The following is a 27,171-nucleotide window of genomic DNA, read 5'->3' as shown; positions in this document are numbered from 1 at the left end:
ATTTACAATAATGCTATTATATTTTAAATATATTCATAAAAATTAAGCTCTAATCTATAATAGTATCTAAACTTTTTGTTGTGTGGTTATTGTTGTAATGTTCAGTTTCTTTTATGTGTTGTTATTGTTGTTGTGTTGTTGCGTGTAAATAAATGACCGAAAATGGGAAAAAAGTATATTCTGAAGGAACATGACTAAATAGTACATGATGAGTAGATTTTGATACGTTGTGAATTATGACAGTAAATAAAATAATAATAAGTGAATTTTCTGAAAGTGCAATCAATTAATTACCAAATATATAATATGTAAAAACAGAACCACAGTTATCTGCTCTTTTATTTACAATTAACATCGGATGGCCCGGAAGTGAAAATGACCAGGTGGGGCTAGCATTTTATTTTTAAATTTGCACATCTGAAGTAAGTTCACGCTGTATACTTTATAATATCTACAACACCAATCAATCATACAAACAAAATAAAGGTAATATAAGTTTGTTTTAATTATACGTAAGATATGCACAATGTCTTGTTTACAGTCAGTATAGCAAGTATGTAAGTCAGGTAATTGCTTTTTCTTTACAAATTTAACGCTGTTCGAAATAGGAAGATGTAGAGCTCCACCTTAAAACAAATAAGAAAACTTGACAATTGTTTTTCTTATTTTCATATCATCATGTATGATGGTCTCAACAAAACAATACATTAGCATTAACGCTGTGCATGAAAAAGATATGAGTATTTTCTTCTTGCTCACACAGTATGCCTTGTGGCAGTATTGTGTGCGCAATGACCTTAATTATGGGAAAATTAGAAGTGTTAACACAGGAAAGAAGCAACTTAAATTTATAACTGTTTCAAGATTTATGTCCCAGCCTTTCAACATAATGCAATGTGCATTTATGAAATAAGTCACTTTTCATCATAATGGGTGAGGTGGGGGACTTAGCTTGTGTTGGACTTTGCTACTAATGAATACCGTTCTGTGGGGAGAAAGCATAAGCATTATTCAAAATGACCGTTTTGATGCTTGCAACTTACTTGTTTCAGCTATACAACAAAAATTAAATCATGCAATAATAATACCCATGTGGTCTTTTTTTTGTGTGGGTGGCGCCACTCTACAGATATTATGAACTTCTGAGAGAGTGACAGGTTTAAAGTAAAAATGTTTGAATTTGCAACATGCACAATGGACAGCATGTTGGCATACCTCTCTGTCATGTAGCTGAAATTTCTTTGGGTACTGTACTTGTGGAAACTGTACATGATCTAAGTACACAACTAACCAAAATGACTACTCCCATGTGCTTCAAAAAATCAGCCTGAATTTTTCTAAAGGACGCTATCTTCAATAGGTATTAAAATAGGAAAATTAATTTTGCCAGACTAGACAATACCAGTGTCTGAAAGTCCAATGAATAAAATACCAATATATAAAATGTAAAAAACAAACTACCGGCACTTTTTTTACAATTTACGTCCAAGTCCGTGAGTTAAAAATAAAATAACCAAGCGGATCTAGCAGCTTTTTTATACATGCACATCTGTAGTAAGGCCAAGCTGCATACTCTATAACCCTTACTACATCAGTCAATTATAAACCAAAATGGAGGGAATTAAAAGTTATTTTAACAAAACCTAAGACATGCAAGGTATTTTAATAGCCAGTATAATTAGTGAGAAAAAACGGAGAAATTTTTGTTTTCTTTAAAAGTCTAACCGTACGAAAATACAAAACTGCAGAGCGCTACCAAACTGATCAAGTGTGTACATTGTTTTCGTTTGAAAAGGTCACTTTCCAGTTTATATATTGAAAGGAGAATATCAAAATTATGTGACAAGATAAGAAAAGTAAAAAAACGGATATCTTACATATTTCTAGATTAGCAAGCATTTTTATGTGTTTGACAGTTAATGTGGTATATTATTCAATTGTTATATATATAACACGGCATATATGAGTTCGAAAGGTTCTCGTTCCAGGTGTGGTTGTCTTGTAGTCTATTATTCTTACTTATTTTCTGGTATTCCTCTATGTTGATGTAGCTCTAAATTTATTGTCCCTCATTAATATAAAGAACAAAACAAAACCAAAAGAAATTAAAATGAAACACGAGAGAACGAGATGTGACTAATCTATCCTTCCTTTGATACGAGAAGCCAGATCAGGTTAATGTAGGGAATGAATGTGCACGACCGGACGGGTGAGCTGATATTTTCAATAAAAAGAAATCACTACACGATCTGGCATCTGCATATCAAAGCAAGCACGCTGTTAATTGAGTTATCATTTATTATCTAAATGAAAGGATCGGATATGGTACAAAGGTCGTGATGTTTACTGATCTATGTATACTTTTCATCTAAATGATAACCTAGCATTCTCATTGTTATATTCTTCGTATGTATGAACATATACTAAAGTGCATGCTTTTTAACAAGGAATTTCTGACGCTTGTTCATAGAGATAGCGAAGTATTCAAATTGTCGGAAAAATTTCCTTTCTTAAATTGCTTTTGATAATGACTATCATATATTCTAATTTCTAGCCTTATAATCTTCCTGATTGATGCAAATATTCTAATCAATTCCTTAATATGGGACAGAGTTTTCAACTCATCGTACTTTTAAAGTTTTTATATTTTTAGTAACAAAGAATTCTGAATTATTTGGACCTTATTCCAGGCTACGCCACTTTTATCTGTGAATACTACTAGCACGGTAGCACCACCCTACCGTGTCAGAAAAGGTTCCGCGTGTTAAAGCGAGCAAGCTGTGTGCATCAATGTCCAAGAGCAGGAAACATATTCTTGTGCATGAGCAAATACCTCGTATTATTTTACTAGCTTCAAAGCCTCTACATTTGACCAGGGTAATATGATTTTATCTGATTTGTATCAACGTTCATTTAGGATGTATTTGCCGTGTACATTGTGTACACATCAGAACCCACAGCTCTGGTGCGTCTGATTTGTATCAACGTTCTTTTAGGATGTATTTGCCGTGCACATTGTGTACACATCAGAACCCACAGCTTTGGTATGTCTGAGTTGTATCAACGTTCATTTAGGATGTATGTGTGGTGCACATTGTGTACACGTCAGAACCCAACGCTTTGGTACGTCTGATTTGTTATCAACGTTCATTTAGGATGCATTTTCTGTGCACATTGTGTACACGTCAGAACCCAACGCTTTGGTACATTTGCTTTTCTAGCTTCTTTATAAGCATTCATGATCCATTTACACAATACGTTCCAATTAATTCACCAAGCTTTATGATGCTCAAAATTATAAAAGTAGCTAGTAATTTCGACTCCCTATGATGACTATGATTTGTAACAATACCTGCAAACGGGCAACAAACTTATTATTATTATTATTATTATTATTATTACATATATACATACATATGTGTGTGTCTCTCCCAAACATTGCGTCGTATTTCTGCAAATATCGACTCATTTGTAGTAAATATACAGGATTGATTATACAGAATAACAAAAACTTGTTTCTTATGGTCAGTGTGGAAACAGATGTTTTGTTGTTTTGTTTTTCTTAATGGTGGCTGCTTTTGTATTTTGTTTGTTTTAAATTTTGTAAACCTAGTAGAAGTAAAATGAGAGGTTTGGATTACTATGTAAACAAGTATGCCTATCAGCCAGGCTTGGCTACATCCACTAGTATGTCATCGCCAGACGTACCCCCACCATGATCTCTTGCCATCGTTGTCAGCCACCTGCTAATGAGAACCCCAACTACTGAAAGCAGTTCGCAGCCAAGAGCTTGTTATCTCGAAGGGTATAACTTACATTTATAGTGTTCATGCTGTTCCTCAGATTCTACGCAAAGAAAAACTTTAGCCTCTCGTATTTTTTTAGACGAAAGTCTTACGGGTCTTCAATTGTTGGTTGTAGCATCATTATAATTTCTGGATAAGCAGCTTGATATGAAGTTTTAATTTATATGAAGGTTTTAGATTAGCTCCCCTAATCCTGAGCAACTCGAACATGTATGCGTGGTTTACTGGTAAGACGGCAGTGATATCAAAGAAAATGTCAGTTTGCTTAATATCATTAGTTCTGAAATTAAACTGACTTCAATATGCCTGCTAACACTCTCTACAAGAGTCGCATATACTATTTCTTCCTTTCGCTGTACAGCAACAGTTAGTTTCTTCTGACTGATTTTTATGATGCGACAGAACACGGTTGTTGTTTTTTTTGGGTTGGTGTCGCTATTTGTTTTTTTTGTTTTTTTGGGGGGTGGGGAAGCGAATATAATTGGGGGCTTTCTGGTGAGACGAATGACCAAGTGCAGTACATACGTCGCCATAAAGAGTTTTTGAGAGAATGTTTCGCCAATAAATAATACATTATTGTTGTAGTATCAATCGTACTGAAGACGCCAACAGGGAAGAACTTTCTTCTGTTGTTCTCGGCTGTTGTTCGGAAAGTAGAAACGCAATTAACCCCAGACGTTCGTGTGTTAGCTGAGGGTATTCTCGGTGGCCCCAGTGTCCGATGTCTATCTACTTTGCATCCTCGTTCTATTCAAATATGTACCGTTACCTGTCAACCTTAGGAAGGCGCAGACCCTCTTGCACTAGTGGTTCGTATTCCTTGTCAATGTCATTAGTGGTTTGTCAATGTCACTAGTGGATTGTATTCCTTGTCAATGTCATTTTCATGTTATTCTCATGTCATTCTCATGTTATTCGTTGATCGCAACTGTATAGAGCTTAAGACGTTTGGTGTGACAGACCAATGATATCACTGAATACCCATGTGGCTCCGTTACACTGACATTAAAGAAGTAAAATCCGGTGCCTGTAAAGGTATTAGTATTGTTGTTGTCGTTGCTTGAGGAAGAACCACAAACGTTTTGAAGGTTTTGCTTTAAAGTCCAGCGATTTTAAATAGACGCATTCACTGATGTAATACAGCTGCTTTACGTGATATTGTCGGCCGTTAAGTACATGATTTTCAAGGCAGTACCAGTATCTGTGTTTGTGTTGCCTTGGCCAGCCACGTGGCTAACAGTTGCAGTATTTTGAGATTTTGGGGCGATAGTAAAACGAGGTCCATGTCATTTTTAGTAACAAAGAATTCTGAATTATTTGGACCTTATTCCAGGCTACGCCACTTTTATCTGTGAATACTACTAGCACGATAGCACCATCCTACCGTGTCAGAAAAGGTTCCGCGTGTTAAAGCGAGCAAGCTGTGTGCATCAATGTCCAAGAGCAGGAAACATATTCTTGTGCATGAGCAAATACCTCGTATTATTTTACTAGCTTCAAAGCCTCTACATTTGACCAGGGTAATATGATTTTATCTGATTTGTATCAACGTTCATTTAGGATGTATTTGCCGTGCACATTGTGTACACATCAGAACCCACAGCTCTGGTACGTCTGATTTGTATCAACGTTCTTTTAGGATGTATTTGCCGTGTACATTGTGTACACATCAGAACCCACAGCTTTGGTACGTCTGAGTTGTATCAACGTTCATTTAGGATGTATGTGTGGTGCACATTGTGTACACGTCAGAACCCAACGCTTTGGTACGTCTGATTTGTTATCAACGTTCATTTAGGATGCATTTTCTGTGCACATTGTGTACACGTCAGAACCCAACGCTTTGGTACACCTGCTTTTCTAGCTTCTTTATAAGCATTCATGATCCATTTAAACAATACGTTCCAATTAATTCACCAAGCTTTATGATGCTCAAAATTATAAAAGTAGCTAGTAATTTCGACTCCCTATGATGACTATGATTTGTAACAATACCTGCAAACGGGCAACAAACTTATTATTATTATTATTATTATTATTACATATATACATACATATGTGTGTGTCTCTCCCAAACATTGCGTCGTATTTCTGCAAATATCGACTCATTTGTAGTAAATATACAGGATTGATTATACAGAATAACAAAAACTTGTTTCTTATGGTCAGTGTGGAAACAGATGTTTTGTTGTTTTGTTTTTCTTAATGGTGGCTGCTTTTGTATTTTGTTTGTTTTAAATTTTGTAAACCTAGTAGAAGTAAAATGAGAGGTTTGGATTACTATGTAAACAAGTATGCCTATCAGCCAGGCTTGGCCACATCCACTAGTATGTCATCGCCAGACGTACCCCCACCATGATCTCTTGCCATCGTTGTCAGCCACCTGCTAATGAGAACCCCAACTACTGAAAGCAGTTCGCAGCCAAGAGCTTGTTATCTCGAAGGGTATAACTTACATTTATAGTGTTCATGCTGTTCCTCAGATTCTACGCAAAGAAAAACTTTAGCCTCTCGTATTTTTTTAGACGAAAGTCTTACGGGTCTTCAATTGTTGGTTGTAGCATCATTATAATTTCTGGATAAGCAGCTTGATATGAAGTTTTAATTTATATGAAGGTTTTAGATTAGCTCCCCTAATCCTGAGCAACTCGAACATGTATGCGTGGTTTACTGGTAAGACGGCAGTGATATCAAAGAAAATGTCAGTTTGCTTAATATCATTAGATCTGAAATTAAACTGACTTCAATATGCCTGCTAACACTCTCTACAAGAGTCGCATATACTATTTCTTCCTTTCGCTGTACAGCAACAGTTAGTTTCTTCTGACTGATTTTTATGATGCGACAGAACACGGTTGTTGTTTTTTTTGGGTTGGTGTCGCTATTTGTTTTTTTTTTTTTTTTGGGGGGGGGGGGAAGCGAATATAATTGGGGGCTTTCTGGTGAGACGAATGACCAAGTGCAGTACATACGTCGCCATAAAGAGTTTTTGAGAGAATGTTTCGCCAATAAATAATACATTATTGTTGTAGTATCAATCGCACTGAAGACGCCAACAGGGAAGAACTTTCTTCTGTTGTTCTCGGCTGTTGTTCGGAAAGTAGAAACGCAATTAACCCCAGACGTTCGTGTGTTAGCTGAGGGTATTCTCGGTGGCCCCAGTGCTCGATGTCTATCTACTTTGCATCCTCGTTCTATTCAAATATGTACCGTTACCTGTCAACCTTAGGAAGGCGCAGACCCTCTTGCACTAGTGGTTCGTATTCCTTGTCAATGTCATTAGTGGTTTGTCAATGTCACTAGTGGATTGTATTCCTTGTCAATGTCATTTTCATGTTATTCTCATGTCATTCTCATGTTATTCGTTGATCGCAACTGTATAGAGCTTAAGACGTTTGGTGTGACAGACCAATGATATCACTGAATACCCATGTGGCTCCGTTACACTGACATTAAAGAAGTAAAATCCGGTGCCTGTAAAGGTATTAGTATTGTTGTTGTCGTTGCTTGAGGAAGAACCACAAACGTTTTGAAGGTTTTGCTTTAAAGTCCAGCGATTTTAAATAGACGCATTCACTGATGTAATACAGCTGCTTTACGTGATATTGTCGGCCGTTAAGTACATGATTTTCAAGGCAGTACCAGTATCTGTGTTTGTGTTGCCTTGGCCAGCCACGTGGCTAACAGTTGCAGTATTTTGAGATTTTGGGGCGATAGTAAAACGAGGTCCATGCCATGTGGGTAGAAGTGCCTGGTGCGCTTGCAGGGCAGGTAATAGAGACGCCTGGACAACGTAGATTCATAGTGTTCTAACACCAGTTTTAGCTCTACGGGTTAGAGTGCAATCCTGACTATTTACCGACGATTGTCTTTTGTCGAAGATGCTAGTCGAGAGCTCCTATATGCGTAATTTACAAGATTCCAATAGGTCTCGGCAAATATTAAATAATTTATACAAAATAATATTTTTTATTCAAGAATGCCGCGAATGCTGATGTTATCCTAGCGAACATAGATCTGTTGGATGTTTATGAATGTCGAGGCACTTGATGCTATTTGTGTGCCTGGGATTCTGCATTTTGATGCGCTACCACCGGATGTTATGCCAGTGTCCACGACAGCGGCGAAATGGTGTGTCGCTTTTACCTGTTCCATTTTCAGGGCCGTATAGAGCGATCACGGGCCTTGAGGTAAAAAAACACCCGGGCCTATCATAGTTCTTGTTCAAACAAAATGTTTCTGTTATAAAAATTAAACAGTGTTTTTCGCCCCGGGCCTCGGAAATATATCCCCGATTACCTTCCCCTCATGTAGGCCCTGTCCATTTTTACTATCAAGTGAGAATAATCTTCAACTAGATGCAGTGCATCCTTCTGGTCCAAATAAGGTGAAACTCTAATAATGATATCGACGAGACTGCTTATGAGAGCTTTTGCAATAATTTGGTATTTGGGTCTCAAGCTCTGGGTCTCAGTAGCACAGAGAAAATAAAAACCTGGGCATGATATACATCAATGGGAGCTTTTAGGGCTACATATACTTGCAATATTGGTATTGAAACCCATTCGAAATTTGTTTACGGAACAGAAACCTACGAGAAGATGCACATTAACTATATCGAACAGAAGGTGGGGTTAGTATTGACTTTGGTTAGTTTATGCTGGATACTTCGCTCACCTTCACATGGGTTGGCATAGAGCATCTTAACAAAAGTGTTCGGGTATATGAATGGGGAATCATACGTGCACATTTTGTGTCGAAACCTCAGTAGTAGTATTAGTAGTAGTAGTAGTAGGGTCAGACATTGAGACCCAAAGACCATTTCTTGCCAAAGTCGAAGATATGGACGTTCGCATACAAGACTTCGCGAATATGATGCAATACTACACATTGGTGTTCCGTTATGCTAACAGTTAGCTGATAGCAACGAAATTATTGTGACAGACGACAAGTTGGATCTGTTCACAAACGCCGGAATTAATGCAACAAGGCTTTCCCGCACGAATTTTGTAAGCAGAGAGAGAGAGAGAGAGAGAGAGAGAGAGAGCATACATACAGCAACCTCGACCAAAAAGGCATGAAGAGATTGACTTCAGCCACCTGAATGGGACGTGTTAACAGCACACGTGTGGACCAGCACCACGTAAAAGGTACGGGCATAATAAGAAACTGGTGATCATGATGTCATCATAAACAGTATTTGTGGCAGTCGGTATTGCTTCGGGCATAGTGTCCATCTGGGTTTTTATATTCAAGGACGGGCATCCTCTCCTGCGCTGTTCTCGAGCTCGTGTTGCTGTCTGCGTCTACTAATGGGATCGCAAAGACCGGCTACGTTTGCGACAAGAACTACAATGACAAGCGTCGATAGATGCTCAGACAACCAGACAATGACATTATCAGCTGTTGTTACTTGAAATAATTCAGTAGCAAAAATAATGTTGAGCAGCGTCGCCTGAGCATTTTCTGAGTGAGTTGTCAGCTTTCTGTCAAGCCGGTGTGGCTGCGTTTTCAGCCGATTTTGCGTGTTGCTAAAATCAAATTTAGTGTCCGATCGAAGAGATGTAGAATCGGTTCGCCTATGACAGTGAACACACAATTGTTTTTTATTAAAAACACCAAAGTCCGTGCGAAATGTGGAATGTTAATTCCCTGTTTGTGAAACAAGGTTCGCAATCACTCAGTGTCGTAATCTCGTTGACGATTTTGTTGATGGACTCCCGAATTGATGCAAATAGGTTGTGTATTACACTTCGTAATTGTAGACAATCTTTAGTTGATCCTATCCTATGAAATTCAGATCTCCTATCTCCTATAGCGTGTCGTCCTCCTCTTCAGTCTGTTTTCTTCAGCGGTCTTTACGAGTATAATCGAAAGCACATGTCGAGATGTTGGTGGTTTCATAAGCTGCCACTACATTTAGCTCCATGTTCTCGCTTCGCTGCACATTGAGCAGCTCGGTATCTCAGTTTGCTTTTATTGGCCGGGATCTCTCCTCGACCTGTTGGGAACTGCCTTCATGCTTAGGCTAGAAGAGGATTGTTTTTGAGCGCTACAACTTGAAGAAACTTAACGCTTCGCGTTCTCCTATTGTTGATGGGGCTAAGAATTGACTCGAGTCGTTGCTGTACTATCCGCCCCTCCACCCCCATGCTGCGTTCTTCGGTAAAGCTCAGTTGTTTGCTGTACTCATCGAACACGGATCTACAGTGTTCTTGTCCCCGTATTGTGGATATGCTTTCATGCGACCATCCAGCTGGCGTTTCATCGCTGCCGACCCAAGAAGAGGTAGACGTCGCTAGCTGTTCTGCCTCATTAGCTTCGATATTGAGTGTGTTTCATCTTCCTCGTTCAGAACATTTTTTTATAACCACCAAAGCCGGATGTTTTAATGTCTTAATCTATGATTTCATTGCTCAAGAGCGGACAGTACAACAATAAGGATCAACAAGTCTTGATATTTTAAAGGGAGGACATGTTAACTCCAATAACACCAAACTTGCTACAGCATATCTCAGTATTGAAATAAACTTGATCCTTTACGCGCCCATAGCATTACGCTCGTGGTGAAGGGAATGAACGGGAATTTACTTAACACCTTTTGAGATGCTTAATGCACCAAGATACACATACTATAAAGACAATGAATCAATTTCGTGGCTGATTTATTATTGGCGGTGGTGATTGTGGGTAATTGTTGATTTTGGTTTTAAAAAAATGGTTTTTGTGTTTCTTGTTGTTTGTTTAATATGTAAATATTATAGCTGATAGTTCTGTTACATCTTTCAAAGCTGCAAATGGTCTACGTCAAAACATATGCACTATTGTGTATGGTATATTCAGTGTAATCTGCTGTTCAAAAACTATATGAAACTATGGGGGCAAAATGAGTTTGAAGTAGCCTTAAGGGTCAAGAGAGTAAGGAATGTAACCGTTGACAACCATGGAATCAACAAGTCAATGATTCTCAGTATTCTGTTTAAAGCAGAAAACACCCAGAAAACCTGAGAGTAAGACAACTTAGGAAAATGAAGACTACAAATGACATGGCTGGTTGGGGCATACAGGATAAACTAGGATTTGGTGTAGAATAGGAAACGTACTGTGTCCAAATGTTGCTGTAAATAAAATTAACATTTCGTTGAAGATTCGAAGTAAGAGGCCTGATAATCGCTGATGACTGTTAAAACGAGAAACGATGAGACTAGGAACATAAGTCAGGGAAATTAATGATGGACTCACAGCTTTAGTCTAGGAAGACAATCTTCCCAAAGAGAACGAAGCAAAAATCTCATTACCATCAGAAAAGTATTAAGACAGAACAATAGGATGGAAGGAAATCAACGCATGTTCAGTTTTTATGGTACACAGAACAAAAGATTGTTAAGATCATCTGGTTGGCTCTACATAGGAGAACTAAAACAAGCAGAAGAGTTTATATATATATATAGATATGAGAGATAATCTCATTCGCGCTTTTAGACACTTAGAAGTCAAGATGTTCATTCTGTTGTGACCAGTTGATGTTAAATTTTATTTTTTCTTCAAATTATTTGGATTCTAAGAGATTAATTCTTTTCCCTAGAATATTGTGGTGCTCATACAGAATTCGTGGACAAAGACATTTACTTAATTATTTTTTTCGGAATTCAAAACCGGAATATTATTTCCTGCGGTTCAACAAAGAAAAGCAGACACATCAGTGCTACACTTACTATAGCATACGTTATCGCCTTCCATTTTAAATTTCGTCGGAACTCGAACTTAGATTCATTAAAACATTTGTTTACTAGGCCTTCTAATTTTTAATTCTTGAACTATTGTTGGGTTAACCCCTGGTATGTACATCACATCATATCCTCGCACCAAGAGTTCCTGTGTCATTTTGTCAGTAGGAAATTAAAATGATGGATATAAATAAATCAATTTATTAGCCAATGGTTGGATCTCAAAATATTTACAACTCTGTTTTATCTCCCTGAACAGCAGTCTGGTTATGTTCTCTCTCTCTCTCTCTCTCTCTCTCTCTCTCTCTCTATATATATATATATATATGTTCTCTCTCTCTCTCTCTCTCTCTCTCTCTCTCTCTCTCTCTCTCTCTATATATATATATATATATAGAGAGAGAGAGAGAGAGAGAGAGAGAGAGCGGGGAATTTAAAAAGGAAGAATATTGCACTCAAGTTTTCATGTATATTGTGGTTGATTGATATTTTGTTTTGTTTTTGTCGATTGAAACAATATTTTTAATTTATTTATTAATAAATCCATTGAATTAAAAGTAATTTTTAACTAAATGATTGATAACTTATCTGTTTTATAGGTTTGTGTAAAGATTGTACTTTTGCTCCACGTTTCACGTTCCTTGTATGGAATGCGGGGAGGAGAATTTCTGAGGGGGGTAGTAACTACATGAATACCCAAGGAGTTCCTATTCTTGTATACATAATACTTTCGTACACGATAGAGAATTTTTAATTCGTACTCTACGGAGATTCGAACCTAGGTCCCACGTCGCATCTATCTACACAGTCATATTAAAGAAATCATGGTATATAGGAATAATATAGGGAATTACAAATATATATCCAACAGAACGGATTCTACAGGAGAATACTTGATCATAACTTGGTCGCCATGCGAGTGTGTCTGCTAGGCACGAGCGCATATAACACCGACTTAGTAGCATCTTAGTCTGGTGATGTGTGATTAGTTGTGACAGAAATGGACAGGCGTGTGCAGGCAAGGCGATGGGTGCCGTTTAGCCGCGGACCTTGGTTAGAATCTCCTAGAGTACTAATAAAAATTTATCTAACTTGTATAACAGTGTTATTTGTACTGAATGTAAATTCTGCCGACTATTACGAAGTATTCTCCTGTCGAATCCTGGGATATCACGTTCAGTTCTTCTTGGTGTATATTTATAATTCTATACTACCATGAATAATAATACCTTTCCAGACTCTTTATTTTATGAATTCTTTGTTTTTAACTGACTTGTTCTTTCTGGTAAAACAGAGTAATTGGGCAAACATTCGACCAATTTTATACCACTGATTAGTTATAAGGCATTTCTATAAATGTTGGTTAAGGAATTATCTGTATTTTTCCATTGCTAAAATGAAGGAGTCCAAGTCATTAAATCGGCATTACTGATCTTTTCATATTGCGCTCCTGCATTCAAACTTACTAACCTAAATATTATCTTTTGTGGGTTTTATTTTGAAGTCTGCCCTTGATATAACGAGTCATTAGCTAAAATAATGCTAACTACACCCTTGAATGTACCTTTCAAATGATCTGAATATATACCTATCTTGCAAATACTTAATGTTTGTTTATTCACAAATTTTTTTGCCATTATGCGATAATAACTATACTGGAATTTGTAATAAATATAGCATTCAAATCCTGACATTCATTTCGACGGAACTGAATTGTGTTGCAATATTTATCGCGTAAACAAAGTCGTTTATTACATAGCAAAGAGTTCAGAAGTACAGACGGCAGAAATACTTCTGATACCAACATTTACATAATTCTTTCTCAATTTTAAAATCAAATTCATATGCTAAGTTAGAAGTCGTGACGATCATGATTTGCTTATCATAAACAAAATAAAAGATAATTGCTATTTCTTTGAACAATTATTTGCAAGAATATTTCCTTGAACCTGCCTTTAAGTGTAACAAAGAAGAATGATTTTATATACACTTGAGAACGATAACTATATTTACAAACGTTTATTCAGGGGAATTCGAATGAGGATTTTGCATTCAAACAGCTTAATGCTTTCTCTCTTCTTACTGAAGGGGTCAATTTGTAAATTAACTATGATCCGTAAGGTAGGGATGTACAATTCTTTAGTTTTAAATAATGCCAATATGTAGTTAAAATATATAAGTGTCTGTACAATAATGCAATATATATGATGTCAGGCAGAACGACAGAACATATAAATATCAAAATTCAAAATTACCAGATAAAAGACCAAAGAAAAATGAAGGTTGAGAAAAGAAAACGAACAAAGGCTTATCTAAACTCGTGTATGTTTTCTTCGTTGTTTATTTTCAAAAACTTACTAAAAAGATCTGAAAATCTCTATAACTACATGATTTCACAATGTATAGAAATTTCTTTTATATTCCAATTATTAATTTGGGTTATAGAAAAAAAAGATCTGGCTTAAAGAGAATAACAAGTACATAAATATTGTCACGTAGTGTGCCTTAGATAAATAGGCTACATTTTCTGCTAGAGCAAAACAGATCGAAAAGAGAGATTAACTCATTGGAGTGGTCAACATTTTCCGTGGGTACCAGTTTTATCCAAACACACTGTCCCACGTGCTCTTGAGTCTTTGCATTACTCCCCGAACACCATTCCGAAGGGGAGCAGTCCCACACTCAAAGCCCTGCTCGATCAGCAAACGCCATACCCTGACAAGGAAATAAAATATTACAATGACAAAAAGCAGCATCTCTCTCTCATGCAACGCACAATATCTCAATTGAGAAAACATTAAATGGACCTTTAACGCTGAGAAACCGTGAATTGTCTCTCCAATGAAAGCGGGTAGCTATTTCAACAGGTATCATGTTTCATAAGTTTATGAATGTCTTGCCTTCAGATCCGGAAGATTATGTCATTAATTGTTTACTGCTATGTTTCAACACGTATCTTTAGTTTTGTTGTTTGTTTGTTTGTTTTGTATTTAAAAGCCATTTTTCCAGCGCATAATAGGCTAAACATGGCGGCTAGTATAAATTAGTGATGGGAATCGGTCAGGAATTCATAATCGATAATCGGTTCCACTTAACCAACTGATCATCGATTATAATCGGCTACTAAGAGCAAGTTTTAATTTTTGGTTGTTATACAGTTATATCTTTGATCAAGGGTTTAATATGTTAATAAATGAACAGGAGTAATCTCTTTTAATGATATGTATACATTAACCTGATAATAATATTGATAATAATATTACATTTTTGTCTATTGTGTTGTGTGTTATTTTTGTTCTACATCTTTGTTAAATGAACACAATTTTATATGGCTGATAAGTCATATGCAACTGAAATACTGCTACAATCCCCCAAAATCCTTTCATTCATATGGGATGTGTCTATAATTTTAAGTGTAGAAGGACACGGTATTCTTGTTTGTCATTGTTTACAAATCCTACAAATGATGTTGCATTTGAACTAAAACAAATCATCAAAATGTGTTGAAAATTATTAACTCAATAATTTAACAACTTTATCATGTAATAATGACTAAATATTCCTAATTATGAAATGTTGCACCTATGAAATATCATGGTTTTATGTTTGTAGTTGTGAAGGGAATTAATAAATTTCAGGTAAACTTTAGTGGCTGGGAATTTTAATAACCTTTGTGCTTTGCATACAACTAAAAAGTAGTCTTCGTTTACACACAATCGATTATGGAGTTCACAATCGATTATATTATTGGTTCACTCAACCAACTGATGATCGATTATAATCGATAATCGGAACAACACTAGTATAAATACTGGAAGAAGTACCAGGATAAAAAAAACCCAAACAAACATTAAGAACCTGCTACCGATGGGAAGCTATGGAAAGCTTTCTCACATGCCCACAGTGGCTGAGCCCAAGACTCGAACCCACGCGGACAGAGGTGAGATGGCAGTGACTGGTAAAGGCGAGCTATTTAGACCATTAGGCCAGCCGGGGTCCTTCGTTATTGTTGTCAAATGTGTGAGATGCATTATGGGATATATTCTAGTTAGTACAGTTAGTAATTGTCTATTTTTGAGTATTGTCTGGGCGTTTTGTGTAAACAACGTATTTGCATTTAATTCCAGCATATTACTGGGTTTACTTTTATTACCAAACCAGCTCTAAAACAAAACAAAAAGGAATTATACTTAGTAAACTTTGTTTCAACGTGGTCATGTTGGCTCATTAATAAAAATTCTATTAAATATTAAATATTGTTCAAAAATGTCATACTAGCATAGTTTAAACACAGTCATATTTTCAGTCCTGTTAACTGAATGACCTGCACCTTAAATGTCAAAATACTATTCATTTATATGGACTTTTACGATGGTAGAAGGGTATTTAATGGGGCCACCGCAATGTATAGCCTATCATATGCTAAAATGGCTTTAAACCCTACAAAAGCAAACAAATTTAAATGGGTCAATAAAGAGGAGGTCGGATCTGTCATAAAAAACATTAGTACGATTTTTGTCAGCACGAGCTGCTTTCATTGTGACGTCAAATCGTGCCACAGTCAATCTGGTTTGTACTGGATCACATATTTACGTCCACCTCGTCCAATAATATCCACGTACATTATCGACTTTTCCGTATTTATTTCTTAGGGCTTACATATAATCGTCTCGCAAAGAAATGTGTATGTATGAGGATCGTAGTAAAAAGGTTAATCTCAATTTAATGGGAAGTGAAATCAAATTCTAAAAAATGACTCAGTATAGAAATAGTGAGCAATGAAAACATATATGAAATCTATGACTTGTAATTTACAGGAGGAATACAATTTAAAACAGCTCAAGTCTTTCTTTAATTTGATAAAATTCTTGTAAAAATATCTAAAATACTTTATACCCGTAAACCTTATCTAAATCATAAGCATTTATCATATAGATAGAATATTAATGGAAAGTACGGTATATTACCCTAAATGTAAATAGGCTGGCTTCGTTAAATTTTGTTTTTAAGAACATATCGATCAAAGTTGTAGGACACACAACGACCAGCAAATTTATTTTAGCCTAAATACGTTGTGTGAGATGATTAGTAAGGATTAGACAGTGTTTTAAAACCTGATTGAACATGGTAATCAAAGAAATGAAAGTACAAAAAATATGTAACTAAGGTCTTAGAAAGGAAACAAAAAGTCTGTCAAATGTTATTGCCAATTAATTTACTTCGTTCTTTTGAAAGAACTATTATATAACATTAATTTTAATTTGCAAATGAAAAGAAATGATTTATTGGAAGTCAAAATAAGACTTTATTGATAATTTGAGATTTGTTGAGATTTTAAGAAAAGGAGTGACTTTCTTCCAATGATTCTAAGTATGTCTTAAAACTTTTCATTGAAACTGATACACGTCGTTTTGAAGAGTAAGACATAAGATGACTCAGCAAATAGACAGAAATCAACGAAAATGACAAATGAGCGGAATGCGTTTGTTCAAGAAACAAAGTGTCCAGGGAAAGAGGGAAAGGAACAGTCTTACGATCACTTGACGCCATCTTTCATTTAGAATGCACATATCCTAGGATGAAAATGGATCCCTGATAATGCCCATTTCCGTGGACGATAATGAACACTTACAAATGCACATCTCCCAGGATAATAATGGACACTTAATAATGCACATCTCCCAGGATAATAATGGACACTTAATAATGCACATATCCCAGGATAATCATGGACCATTGCTAATGCATATCTTCGAAGACGATAATAGACTCTTACTAATGCACATTTCCTGGGACGATAACGGACCCTTGGTAATGCATATCTCCTAGGATGATAATGGAACCTTGAGAACCAAAATGACAAAACTTAAAGTATGCTATAAACAAAGACTTGTATCATTATAAATAACATAAATATTGAAATAATGTATTTCTATTTCTTACCGTGGCTCATTAAGGGTAAACATTTTAGACATATCAGTTGAATCAAAGATTTTCCAATAGGCCCGCGTGTTTTCAGCTACAAACTGGCAAAATGTGGGATATTCTGCCGTTTTGATGCCTTGGCAGTTGACAATGCCGCTGACACCGATTTCTTTTATCCTCTTGCACGTGGCGTTGCTGCCGTGGTACAGGTCAGAGTAATAATTGGTCAAACAAACGTTAGTTGCATTCAAGAACCTTTGTCCCTGAAATAAAATGTTCTTGTTATTAAGTGTCTATCCGGCCGTCTCTCTAACCGTATGTATGTATGTATGTATGTATGTATGTATGTTTGTATGTATATATGTATGGGTGAAGTAAATGTATGTGTGTTTCTTTTGCGATGATTAATGCTGTACTAAGCCATATTGTTTTGACAACATATCACTACAGGAAAATATTAGCAAAACGTTAGATTCCCTTGGCCCATAAAAAAAGTCAGCGTTATAGGTATCTGGAGTACTGTGCCAGACCACTATTGAAGTTTCTGACTGAAAATATTATGTCCTTTAACATTGTGTATCCTATAGAAAATTGATGTTGCTCTGGCGGAAAATGAAGAAAATTTATTTGAAGCAATGAAATAAAAGCGATTTTGATTTTAACACTACCTTTAGTTCACAGTTGCTTTCTTACAGATGCTGAAACATTCCTCATCGCAAGAAAAGCCGATAAGCCATGAAAATTGCAAAGTACTATATAGCTTAAGCTAATTGTTTAATCTATGATGTTGAATGCTACATGATTTATGCTAATTGATTAATGTATGATGTTGAATGCTACATGATTTATGCTAATTGATTAATGTATGATGTTGAATGCTACATGATCTATGCTAATTGATTAATGTATGATGTTGAATGCTACATGATTTATGCTAATCGATTAATGTATGATGTTGAATGCTACAATTGATTAATGTATGATGTTGAATGCTACATGATTTATGCTAATTGATTAATGTATGTTACTCAATTGTTTTATATATTTTTCTGAATACTACATGTTTTGTGCTAATTGTTTTATGTACGATACCAAATGCTACATGGTTTATGCTAATTGTTTTATACATGTTGCTGAATGCTACATGCTTTATGCTAATTGTTTTATACATGTTGCTGAATGTTACATGCTTTATGCTAACTGTTTTATACATGTTGCTGAATGTTACATGCTTTATGCTGTTTTATACATGTTGCTGAATGTTACATGCTTTATGCTAATTGTTTTATGTATGATGCAGAATGCTACATGCTTTATGCTAATTATTTAATGTATGATGCTGAATTCTACATGGTTTATGCTAATTGTTTTATTATGTTTCTGGGTGCTACATGATTTATGCTAATTGTTTTATGTATGTTGCTAAACGCTACAGGCGTTAAGCAGCTTGCATAATACTGTTTTTTAAATGCTAAATGCTAAATACGAATTTGTATATTCAATTTGCTTTATGCAAATGATGGATCATACCTCTCTTATGTCAACTCCTAAAAGCGATATATTTCAATTGGGAATTTTGTAAACTGCTATGTTCTGTTCCGAATGTTTTATTATTTTATACAGTCTAGAATTTATAATCTGCATAGAACAAGAAAATACGGTTCAAAAGGACGTTATTCACTTCCTTTTCTTTGGTTCAATATCGGTACGCAATTATACAAATTCTAATTTAGTGAGAGAAAGAAAGACAGCATGACCATCTGTTTAAAATAACAGACGACAAGGACCAAAAGCTATATATGTTTTAAGTCAGAGGTGGGCAAACTTTCTAGTTCAAGTGCCGCATACACAAATTTACACCTTGTCGCGGGCCGCATAGTTCACTAAGTAAAATAATTAATATTTGAAATAGCAAAAACAAAAGGTTTTTCTAAATAACATCTAATTTTCAGTTGTTGATATGTTGTTAATATTTGAAAACTTAAACTTCAAAAAAAGCACATTTATTTGATAAACAGAGTAACATAAACAGAGTCAATGCGAATGATGACTTGTTCCTAGGCCGCATGAAAACCCTTGGCGGGCTGCATGAAAGCCCTTGGCGGGCCGCATGAGGCCCGCGGGCCGTAGTTTGCCCACCCCAAGTAATTTAATATCGATTGATTGTATATTGCCACAGACTCTAGAACAAATCTGTAACATTCAAGGATGGCTATACTGGAAAGATTTTGTATGAGAGAGATATTATATAATGGTTGAAAAAAAACTGTTTAATCTTAATTCTGCACACCTAGGAGTACTTTCATTCTTAACATATAGACTGAGAAATGTTCATCTTGGATGAGGTCCCCATTCTGTCCACAGAAATAAAATAAAACCGTTTATAGAAGAATCCATGATATTATTGTTTTATCATTGATGTCAGCTTGACGTTAAATGTAATTAGATTTATCACACTCTTCTCGTGTCAGTTGCTGCAGAACAATAACGGTTTTGTGAACTCAAGTGGTTACTGGGCATGGGATGCATTTAGGCGCCCTTTGGTTCCCATTTCCCTTTCATCTCAGGAAACTCTTGTTTATATGGGACATCGCAATTGATGGGCTGAGCTATTTATTAAAGGCTTCCAACCAGGAATGGCTTTCTATACATTTGTCTTTCAAGTTCCATTATTCACCTAGTCAGTTTCATATTTCTTTAACTATTTATTTCCATTTGGAAATCAGACTGATGGGTGCTCATATTGAAGATAAAAAAGACGAAGTTTCTCAACTCGTATCAATTTCAACGGTCAACATCACACTCTATCTTATCTTAATCTTTGGACAAGTAAAGAATTATATTTCACTGCAGTTGGTGAACATTACGTAATAATATATTAAATAGATGTATGGTTCTCATAAGGCCATGCTCTTGTTACAATGTGTTGAAGTCACTTTTACATTCAGTTTCTAACGTTGCGTGTTGTATGTTATTGAAACAACTTTCTAAATCCGTGGAAACTAGTTAATGTAATACCGGTGTTTAAAAGATGTAATAAGAGCATATTATCCACCTATAAACCTATATAAATCATAAACTGTATTGGAATATTTGATTACATACAAGCATATCTCTCCTCTTAAGTAATATTAGCATAGATTTACCGCTTATGTTGTGTAAGGCATAAACATTAACAAATTCTTTACTTGCCTCATACAATGGGGCACTTGGTGGCCGAGTGATCTAAGTCATGTGAGAAAACTTGCCAGAGCTTCGGTGGGCAGTGATTCTTCACATGGTCTTCTTGAGTTCTTCTGTAACCAAATATACCTACCGCCACGTATCATGTGCAGAAAAATGGCGTTAAACACCACAAACCAAACTATGGCTAACTCGCTCTTAACGTGGTATCATTTATGGGTACTTACTCATTTATGGTGCGATATTTCAGAATACTACATATACAGCAGCCAAATAAAATTAACTGATATACATTCGTGGAAAATTGACGGACATTATTATTGTGTAAATATTAGTCATCGACAATTCATTATATCGGTGGGTAGAGCAATAACATTATGGATCTTAATTTCCATGCAATTTAATTAAATCTTTGATTGGCTATTTCGAGTTCGAAAAAAATCAGTCAAACACACCCCAATCCAATTCAAAAACATATCTGACTCGTCTTGCCATGTCAAGTTTCTCACACTTGGAGAGAAATTCAAACCGTGCACATGCACTGAATTAAAAGTCATAAGCATCGTTATTTAATATTGTCATCATTATCGTCATCTTCCTCCTCCTCATTATTATTCTTATTCTTCTTCTTCTTCTTCTTCTTCTTCTTCTTCTTATTATTATTATTATTATTATTATTATTATTATACCATTTGAACATGGTCAAATTAAGAAGTGCGGTGAGAAAAATGTATACTCTTTGTCGGCATTCGATTGCACAATTGGAAGAAATTTAGATTTATCAAGAAGGCAGTTCATAAAACAATCAATGATCATATTGGGTTCAACCATCTTGTCGGTTTGACGACATAGCTAAGTACTATACCGTAAATCCACGCAGCGAAAGAAAGGGATTTTTTTTCTACTAGGACAAATACCAAGAGTAATTCGTATTTTTATATCGATCTTTTGGCATGGTAGCAGCAGTAGTAGTTACTCGGTAAAAATCAACAAGTAATGCACAACACGTACGACATAGGAAACAGAACGTACACTAAACATCGTATAAAACAATGATACAATTTAAGAAAATACATGTACAATAATACATATACATAAATACATATACAAAAATACATGTATACATGTACAATAATACATATACAAAAATACATATACATTAAAACACGTATAAAAATATACATTAATACATGTACAACAATACATGTACAACAATATATTAACAATAATACATATACAATGATACATATACAATAATACATACTAACACATTATACAAAAATGGGTGCAATTTACATGTTCATTAAAGCTAGAATGACCCAGTCTTTGTGTGGCACATTTCCGTTGGGATACTAACTGTGTTTCACAAATTAGGGAGCAAACACTTTCAAAACAAATGTAAGAAAATAAGTAAATTGAAAGAACAGAGGTGTCATGTTTACCCCGACCCAGAGTAGCCCCAGTTTGAAACATGTATAATCAAAGTAATTCTGACAAGCCATTGTTTGATGTTAAACATTGCCGCAAGCTACCACTAATCCATTACGTAAGATTGCCGTGGCTAGAAGTGTAGAGCCGGACCTAGGAGTTGCGAAGCCGCCATATAGCCAATTATCACCTAGTTGTGGAAACGTTTGTCTAGATCAAAAGAAGTTGCCTGAAGAAGTGGGAGTGTCTTAACTTCTTTTCCCTGCAGACAGACAGACAGGTTGAACTGGCCTCTAAGACGATTGCACAGGGTCACAGCACCACCCAATCAGAATCGAGATAGGGGAGAGACCCTGATTTGGGTAGAGTGATATCTCCGCGTCTTCCGGCAAGAATTAGTTCGCTAAGAGGGATTACCCAGAGGAGGTTAGCATAACTCCGAATAGCCATTCGTTATTGGCGGTAAAATCTTAGAACAGGAAATTCTAAGTACAGACAGCTTCAAATAAGGTCAGTGAGCTAGTTGTTCGGTCTTTGCGGAATGCGACTACATTTTAATTGTAGGTCGTATGTATACTTAATTATTACTAAAATCGTAGTACGAAGAATTACTTTATTTTGTTAATATGTTTGCATATTTTGAAGAAATGAGTTGATATTTGTAAAGAATTATATAGCTTGCTAGCCGTCGTAAGAGTTAATATTGTAATTCTCTACGTGGGTATTTTATAGTAGACTAACACCTGTGTTCATGTGATTATAGATTTTGCCATTGTTGAATAGTTGTGTAATGTACAGACATACGTCTGATTGTTGTCAGATTGTAGTACAATGAGATTAAATATATATGTGTATATACTGAGGTGACGCAATGTATTGATGTCTGTATGACAATTCGCTGATACCGTGTTATTACGCCATTGTTTACCCTGCAAAAAGTGTGTGGGAACTTCGATGTATACGCATGCGTGACAGAAACCGTGATAGCCTAATCTGATGATTAATTGTTGATATAGTGTGAGGTGAGAGTCGATAAAGCAGATGTTAATGCCTTGTGGTTTTTCACAGGAAGCTTTGAGGGACAGACCAGTTACAGTTTGGTCCCGTAGTCTCAGATAGAGAGACGGAGGAAAGGAGAAGAAAGGAGAGAAGTCAGGAGAAGTTGAAGTCTGGGAGCGAAATTGGAGGAGGAGATAGTTGAGAGGGAAACGGAGTCGAAGAAGGTGTTAGAGGAATGGAAAGAAGGAAGGAATTAGCGGGAAAGAAAAAGATGAGTACATGCAAGGACAGGGGGAAAATCGAACTCACACTGTAAATCACGGGATGAATTAGGCTGTCACTTGGTCGAGGGAAAGACGGGTGATTGAAAGTTATCGTTTTTTAAATTATCGAATTTATTAAATTGTTATTGATTGAATTTCATCTTCGTGTTCTCTATAATTTAGCCGTCGGCATTGCTGACTGGGGGTTCAGAGCTGGAAATCTACCTCGTCACTAATTTAACTTTCTAACCTCACGAGCCAGGGTGGAACTTTCATCATAATTTAATTAAAATATGTTGGAAGAACCCCACCCCAATGCGTGCAAACGTCACAAGAGTATATATGCGGTATACCTAAACGATTGCTAAACTTACAAGCACGACACATAATTAACTAAGTGTTAAAGCTAAGTTAAAAATCCAAATCACACACACATAATTAAAAAATAACTATAAACGGTACTGCTCAGAGCATGAAACGGAATTCAACTAATGTTTAGAGCTTCCGTCTCGGATGCGGGAGGTCGTGGGTTCGATCCCCGACCGAGTCATACCAGAGTTACAAAAATGGTACTAACAGCTGCCTCACTTGGCGCTCAGCTTTAAGAGTTTAGTGTTAGGACTGGTCGGAAAGATGTCAGGATAATGTGTCTGGGTGGGACATCATGATACATGTCTGCGTCATGATGCCCCAGTCCTAGAAGGCATCACTATAAACTGCCACAATGCAGACATCGTAGCGATATGACTGAAAAGTGTTAAAGCTACGTTAAAATCCAAATCACACACACACACAGATTTCTAGATAATGGAATGAAATTTGGACCACGGCTTTTACAGATTCATTCCTTACATAAAAAAAACCAAACATTTGTTTGTTATTTATCAATTAAGGAAAACACAAATGAACTGACTGATTGATATAGAACATTTCTTTCTTCAGTACATTCATCTTTATTTGTGTTATTTGCCTGATTTTAATTAAATGTGACAAGCCATTCCAATTGACAATGCTCTTAATGTGGAAAGGCATTCCAATTGATAACACTTTGAATGTAATGTGGCAACGCATTCTAATTAATAACACTTTGAATGTAATGTGGCTATACATTTTAAATGATAATACTTTTAATGTAATGTGGCAAAATATTCGAATTGATGCTAATTTTAATGTACAGTGGCAAGGTATTCCAGTTGATAATAGCCTTAATGTAATGTGGCAAAGCATTCCTATTGATAATTGTTTAAAGGTAATGTTGCAAACCCTTGCAACAAATAATGCTTTTAATGTAATGTGGCAAGGCATTCCAATTTATAACACTTTTAATGTAATGTGTCAAGGAATTCCAATTGATAACACTTTTAATGTAACGTGTCAAGGCATTCCAATTGATAATACTTTCAATGTAATGTGTCAATGCATTCCAACTGATAATACTTTCAATGTAATGTGTCAATACATTCCAATTGATAATACTTTCAATGTAATGTGTCAAGGCAGACACTTTCAATGTAATGTGTCAAGGCATTCCAGTTGATGACACTTTTAAAGTAAAGTGGCAAGGCATTCCAACGTATGACACTTTTAATGTAACGTGTCAATGCATTCCAATTGATAATACTTTTAATGTAATGTGTCAATGCATTCCAATTGATAATACTTTCAATGTAATGTGGCAAGGCCTTCAAATTGATAATGCAATTAATTTACTATGGCAAGGCAGTTACGTTGATAAAATTATTTTAGTATGATGTGGCGGGACATTCCAACTGATAATATTTTTTGTGTAGGGGAGTTACATTTTTAATATTTTTAATGTAATCCGGCAAAGCATTCCAGTGTTTTACTGCATTGTAATTAGTGCTTATCATTATAAACCATATTTAAAAAAAATGATTAATACTCAAAACAGCAATTTTCATATTTGGGTTATTTGTCTGCAATAATCACAGCAAGAATCAAGGAAATTTATCTTTCAGCGACTTAACGAATTACACAGCTGGTTCTCTGAGCGATACAATTTAGAAGGACTATGATTTCACTGTTTGATTAGTCTGCCCAAGTTTATTGTTATCAAAGGAAACAAAATCTGCAATAATTTTATATGAGTTGAAACTGATACATATTTAGTAAAACTTACAGCGGGATTGAACAAACCCATGTTTCTTATTATTTTACTGCAGAAGTGCTTTCCGAACTTAACGCTGTAGCTATTTTCTCTGCATGGAAAACGTCTTTCCAGACAGTCGTAGAACTCGCAGCTTCCGCTCCTGGCATAATGGATGCACTCTTGAGAAACACCTGTAAACGTATATAAAAACACAAGAAGCATTTTATTTATTATTATTTTTTTGCTATCCGCGCCCAAAGGGCCCTTGCTCTAATTGTATTGTAACACAAACTTCATGAAAAAATTAATAACAGCTGATCATTAATTAAATGTAAGGAAGTTTCGATAAATAGTTGCTTTCAACAAGTAACAGTCCAAACCAAAACTACTACAAAATCCACACACCTATATACACACACGACTTTACCTTCTATTAATTACAATCATTATAAATTAAAAAAGAAACAAATTCATGAGTTACAACCACCAACAGCCCTTCCCCTTTATCTCCCACCCCAAGACGTTTATAAACATGAAATACATTTACTCGCATGTCGCGTGCATCTCTGCACACGACACACTATCCGGAACAGGCCAAACTGTATGAAAATGGAACCGAACAATAGAAAGAGAAATTACATCAACACATAGACCTGAATTATAGAATTAAAGGAACAAATTGTGAGTGCACTTTTCAAGTTTCTGTATTTTGTCAAGTTGTCAAAATGCCTTTAAAAGAGATTAAATATTTGTGGTATGTAAAATTACAGATATAAATTCATCACTGAAGCAAATAAAGAGGGTAAATTTACCTTTGCTCTCTTAAAGTCAGTATAATTATAAAATGCATGAAATTTCATATAGATACACCTCACCTTTGACCCATATTTACATTAATTTGATTATTAAAGGACATATAAATTCCTGAGACCTATAAATCGGGTATTTTTAAATAAATTATACTGCAAATATGTGTAGATTCATTATTCAATTTTACTATTGGTGAATAAGCAAACACTAAAAATTATCAAAGAATGGAATGTCATTTCAAACTAGACGCAACCTACCTTCAGCTGCCTGAATTGGACTCTCAAAACCGTTGTCACTCAAACCAAAGATGTTACTTATGGAACCCCTATCCATGTTCGAAAGACAAACCAAAACGAATACCATAAAGAACTTCATTTTGCTGCTACTGCTGTATACAGTTGCCAGTCCAAGGCGAGAAGACAGCTGTGTAAGAGCGCAAATGCAGACAGCGGTAAATAACAGCGACCTGAACCAATCGAATATCTCCCTTCAAGTCAACAGGAGCATGACAATATAGCATATTACCTACCTAACACAAGGTTAAGACGTACACCCTAAAGGAAACGTTTATAGCGAACATACATTTACTGCAAAGAAGCATGAGGCGTACGCTACTTGAGACTGAGGATGACGGGGACGTCCATGAACAATACCACTCCCCAATTCCCTCTCTCCGCCAATCCTTGAGACTGAGGATGACGGGGACGTCCATGAACAATACCACTCCCTAATTCCCTCTCTCCACCAATCCTTGAGACTGAGGATGACGGGGACGTCCATGAACAATACCACTCCCCAATTCCCTCTCTCCACCAATCCTTGAGACGGGGACGTCCATGAACAATACCACTGCTGTAGGAGTCTATGAAGAGCTCCAAACTCTGATCCATTATCTGTATGCAGAATGGCTGGTATTCCAA

At 35.9% G+C, this 27,171-nt stretch overlaps 2 protein-coding genes across 3 annotated transcripts in view; both read right to left on the bottom strand.

Moving 5' to 3' along the window:
• The window catches only part of LOC149797620 (uncharacterized), a 195,384-nt gene that overhangs the window by 74,387 nt on the left and 93,826 nt on the right, over positions 1–27,171 (bottom strand). The gene's annotated exons all lie outside the window — the stretch shown is intronic.
• LOC149797621 (uncharacterized) lies at positions 13,842–26,757 on the bottom strand. The gene is made up of 4 exons (XM_089962517.1): positions 26,509–26,757; positions 25,472–25,632; positions 17,477–17,721; positions 13,842–14,248 (listed from the first exon to the last, which is right to left on the bottom strand). The coding sequence occupies exons 1-4, from the start codon at positions 26,624–26,626 to the stop codon at positions 14,134–14,136; spliced, it is 639 nt and encodes a 212-aa protein (XP_089818643.1). The 5' UTR covers positions 26,627–26,757; the 3' UTR covers positions 13,842–14,133.

The sequence above is a fragment of the Sinohyriopsis cumingii genome, chromosome 6, assembly GCF_028554795.1.
Source record: "Sinohyriopsis cumingii isolate HCF-2022 chromosome 6, ASM2855479v2, whole genome shotgun sequence".
Classification (NCBI taxonomy): domain Eukaryota; kingdom Metazoa; phylum Mollusca; class Bivalvia; order Unionida; family Unionidae; genus Sinohyriopsis; species Sinohyriopsis cumingii.
This window is presented reverse-complemented; position numbering and strand designations above follow the sequence as displayed.

Excerpts from the sequence above, each read along its gene's own strand:
- LOC149797621 (XM_089962517.1), bottom strand. The coding sequence starts at position 26,626 with ATGAAGTTCTTTATGGTATTCGTTTTGGTTTGTCTTTCGAACATGGAT. Across the intron at positions 25,633-26,508 it reads TCCAATTCAGGCAGCTGAAG|GTGTTTCTCAAGAGTGCATC; the intron begins GTAGGTTGCGTC and ends ATACGTTTACAG. Across the intron at positions 14,249-17,476 it reads TTTACCCTTAATGAGCCACG|GGTATGGCGTTTGCTGATCG; the intron begins GTAAGAAATAGA and ends TTTCCTTGTCAG.